This window comes from Lactuca serriola, chromosome 2, assembly GCF_051521515.1.
Source record: "Lactuca serriola cultivar US96UC23 chromosome 2, Lser_US96UC23_V15, whole genome shotgun sequence".
Taxonomy (NCBI): domain Eukaryota; kingdom Viridiplantae; phylum Streptophyta; class Magnoliopsida; order Asterales; family Asteraceae; genus Lactuca; species Lactuca serriola.
In genome coordinates, this window is record NC_136409.1 from 138,178,213 (window position 1) to 138,181,621 (window position 3,409).

General features: G+C 32.1%; 1 protein-coding gene across 1 annotated transcript; it reads left to right on the forward strand.

Moving 5' to 3' along the window:
• Positions 1 to 992: 992 nt before the first annotated feature.
• Positions 993 to 3,194, forward strand: LOC145086853 (receptor-like protein kinase FERONIA). The gene is made up of 3 exons (XM_079024692.1): positions 993 to 2,191; positions 2,330 to 2,476; positions 2,837 to 3,194. Exons 1-3 carry the CDS (start codon positions 1,271 to 1,273, stop codon positions 3,029 to 3,031), a joined length of 1,263 nt encoding a protein of 420 aa, XP_078880818.1. The 5' UTR covers positions 993 to 1,270; the 3' UTR covers positions 3,032 to 3,194.
• The last annotated feature ends 215 nt before the right edge of the window (positions 3,195 to 3,409 follow it).

Genomic DNA, 3,409 nt, shown 5'->3' on the forward strand with positions numbered 1-3,409 from the left:
TGATATAAATAATGTTTTCTTGTATGGTTCTCTTGAAGTTGATGTTTATATGGTTTTACCTCCTGGATATCACAGTAAAAATGATAATATGGTACGCATGTTGTTAAAATCTCCATGTGGTTTAAAATTGGCTCCACATAAGTGGAATGAAAGATTGACTACTTCTTTAGTTAGTTTTGGTTTTAAATAGTGTTTTAATGATTATTTTATGTTTGTTAAAGTTTTTGAAAAAGTTGTAATAATTTTGTTGGTATATGTAGATAATATCATTATTACTGGAAATTGTGAGTCTAAAATTATTAAAGTGAAAGATTTTCTAAAGTCTCAGTTTCTTATAAAAGATAACTTATAAAAGATATAGGAAAATTAAAGTATTTTTTGGGTGTCAAAGTTGTTGAAGTTCCAAATGGTGTTTGTGTTGTCACAAAGGAAATATTGTTTGGAATTACTTCATGACTTTGGCATGGTAGGTTGTAAACAAGTTAAGACTCCTCTTGAGTCAAATCTGAATTTTGATAATAATAATGGTGGTTTGCTGGAAAACATAACTGATTTTCAGATACTTTTTGGAAAACTCATTTACCTTATAATTACAAGGCTTGATGTTGCTTATTATGTTCAAGTATTAAGTCAATATAATACATAAAATTAAGGAAATAAGTTTTTTGGTATAATCTGATGCACACATCACTAAGATGTTTTGAATTAATTGATAGGTTGTTGATTAATAACGGTTACATAGAATATTCACAATCTTTATATCCAATTATGCATGTGGATAAATCTATGGTTTTGGCAACCAAGAATGTGCGCCATTTCAAAATCCTTTTTGCTTTTCCCCTTTTTCATTGTCTTCCACCAAAAACTCCACTACAAGTTGTCTCAACTTTTGCTTTTTCTTTGTGGCTGGCATCATGCCACCAACCCAACAATCTACATCGTTTACAAAAGCATACTTGGTGTTCATTAAGGAACATAAGGAGCTATAAATAGTTTGATGATTGCGTAAATGATTTAATGAAAACAATCGTAAGTTTGACATTAATTTTACAAAGTGTTGGGAGGTTGCGGTTTGAAGGTTTCAGGTTTCGGTGGTTTTCATTAACGTGCAGTCTTAATTATGGGTTGTTTAGTCAGTCAACAGTTTCCACAGCATATATTGGCATGATTATGATCAATAGAAACTTCACAACCATTATTGACATAATTTTTCTGAGCGTCATTTCTTTTTCTTTTCAGTACTCTTGAGCTCTACATTTTTTCCACACTAATGTCGCTCATTAGAGATTCGCAACACCTTCGTGTACCCTTTAGAGATATCGAAATAGCCACTAGAAACTTCACAACCATTATCGGAAAGGGTGGATATGGCCATGTATATAAAGGAGAACTCTTACTCTCGGGTAAACTTACCTCTGTCGCTGTGAAGCGACTACCAAAAAACAACCATTCTGGTCAAGGTCTTAAGGAGTTCTTAACAGAGATTCAATTACTCTCCCGTTATGAACATCCAAACCTGGTCTCCCTTCTTGGTTACTGTGAGGAACACGATGAAAACATACTTATTTATGAGTATGCAGAGCATGGAAGCCTGGACTGTTACATAAGTATGGCTAATACCAGGTTTCGACTCCCATGGAAGCAAAGAATTAAAATATGCATTGGAGCAGCACGGGGTTTGGATTATCTTCATAACCATGTTGCAGAAAATCATAGAGTTATCCACAGGGATATAAAGAGTGCGAATATTCTGTTAGATCACAACTGGAAAGCTATGATTTCAGATCTGGGTCTTTCTAAGATAGGTCGTGCAAATGAAAATGAAAGTTATCTCATTACAAATGTTGCTGGCACACATGGGTATTGTGATCCCGCGTATATGAATACAGGTATTCTGACAAAAGAATCGGATGTTTATTCATTTGGCGTGGTATTGTTTGAAGTCTTATGTGGGAGGCCATACATCATGAAGGTAAATGAAGAACGCCGATTCCTAACACACTTAGCTCAGACCTGCTACGAAAAAGGGAATTTAAATGATATAATTGATACTGATTTGAAGAAACAGATGAACTCAGATTCCTTGAAAAAGTTCTCAAAGATTGCATATAAGTGCTTGAAGAATGATCGGAAACAGCGACCCTCAATGGGTTTGGTGGTAGAGAAACTTGAGAAAGCTTTGGAATTGCAAGTAAGTTCAATTTTTTTTTGTGAAAGTTTTACTATACATAGTAAGTAAACAACTATAGACTGAACTCATATTAGTCATATATGTATATATAGACTATGGTGTTTCTGCTTACACTTTTATACAACTTTTCTTGGATAGGAACGTGCGGAAACATGGGCACCAAATGTACGTTCAATGTTTTTGAAGTTCATGCAATTCCTTGATGTCCATAAGTGGAAATTACAAATGCACTTCTCTTGGATGGTTAGGAACTTGCATACACTTGTGGAAATGTCAGCACGAAATGTACGTTCAATATTTTTGAAATTCAAGCAATTCCTTCATGTCCATAAGTGCAAAAGTAGAACTACACTTTTCTCATTGCAATTATTCAGTAAAATTGAAATGAATTATTAATTTCAAAATCCATTCCATGCATGATTCCTAAATATTTTTGTAATCATAATTCACTCAAATCTAAAACTTCTTTTTGTTATAAAATAAATGAATTGTTAACGGTGATAATTACATTTTATAATAATAATAAGCATAAAAACGACAAAAAAAAGTAATTATTATGATCATTAATCGGAAAAGCCATTGTCTTAATTTTCTAGCGAAAAAAAACTTACATTGTTTTTCATGTTTTTATTGTCTTTTTTGTAGGTTAACAAGAGGTGGATTGTGATCTTGATACTTTTGCTGATAATGATAAAAAAACAAGTAATAATAAAAATACTATTGATTCTGTTTTTCTTACTTTTATTATTACCAGTATTATTATTATTATTGTTTTTATTTATTAGAACTCTATGCAATAGGGGTTTTGTTCAGATTTCGGATATTCGGATTTCATGTTAGGTTATTTATAGATATATCTGATTTTGTAACAAAAACCTTATAAAATATATAATTGTCAAATGCTACTTGTATGTAAAGTGTGTCAATGGACGCTCCTTGTTTTGTAATTTTTGTTACAAGAGTATGTAAAAGATATTATAATTACACCCTTCGAATTTCATGATGGATATTTTTAAACAAAAAGTTAATAACAATATACAATTCAGATTTATAACAAATTAAAACATGGAAAGCGAGAAAAAAATAAGAAAAAAAGCCCTAATAATTTTCACAAAAAGCGTTGATAATCATGATATATGGGTTTTCGTATAACCATCGTCAGTTGCGCCCAAGCCTCTCTGAATCTCCGACCACCACCATCCCACCGATGCTTGCCTC

Coding starts and splice junctions, on each gene's coding strand:
- LOC145086853 (XM_079024692.1), top strand. CDS start 1,271: ATGTCGCTCATTAGAGATTCGCAACACCTTCGTGTACCCTTTAGAGAT. Junction 2,192..2,329: donor AGAAAGCTTTGGAATTGCAA/GTAAGTTCAATT, acceptor TTTCTTGGATAG/GAACGTGCGGAAACATGGGC. Junction 2,477..2,836: donor TGGAAATGTCAGCACGAAAT/GTACGTTCAATA, acceptor TCTTTTTTGTAG/GTTAACAAGAGGTGGATTGT.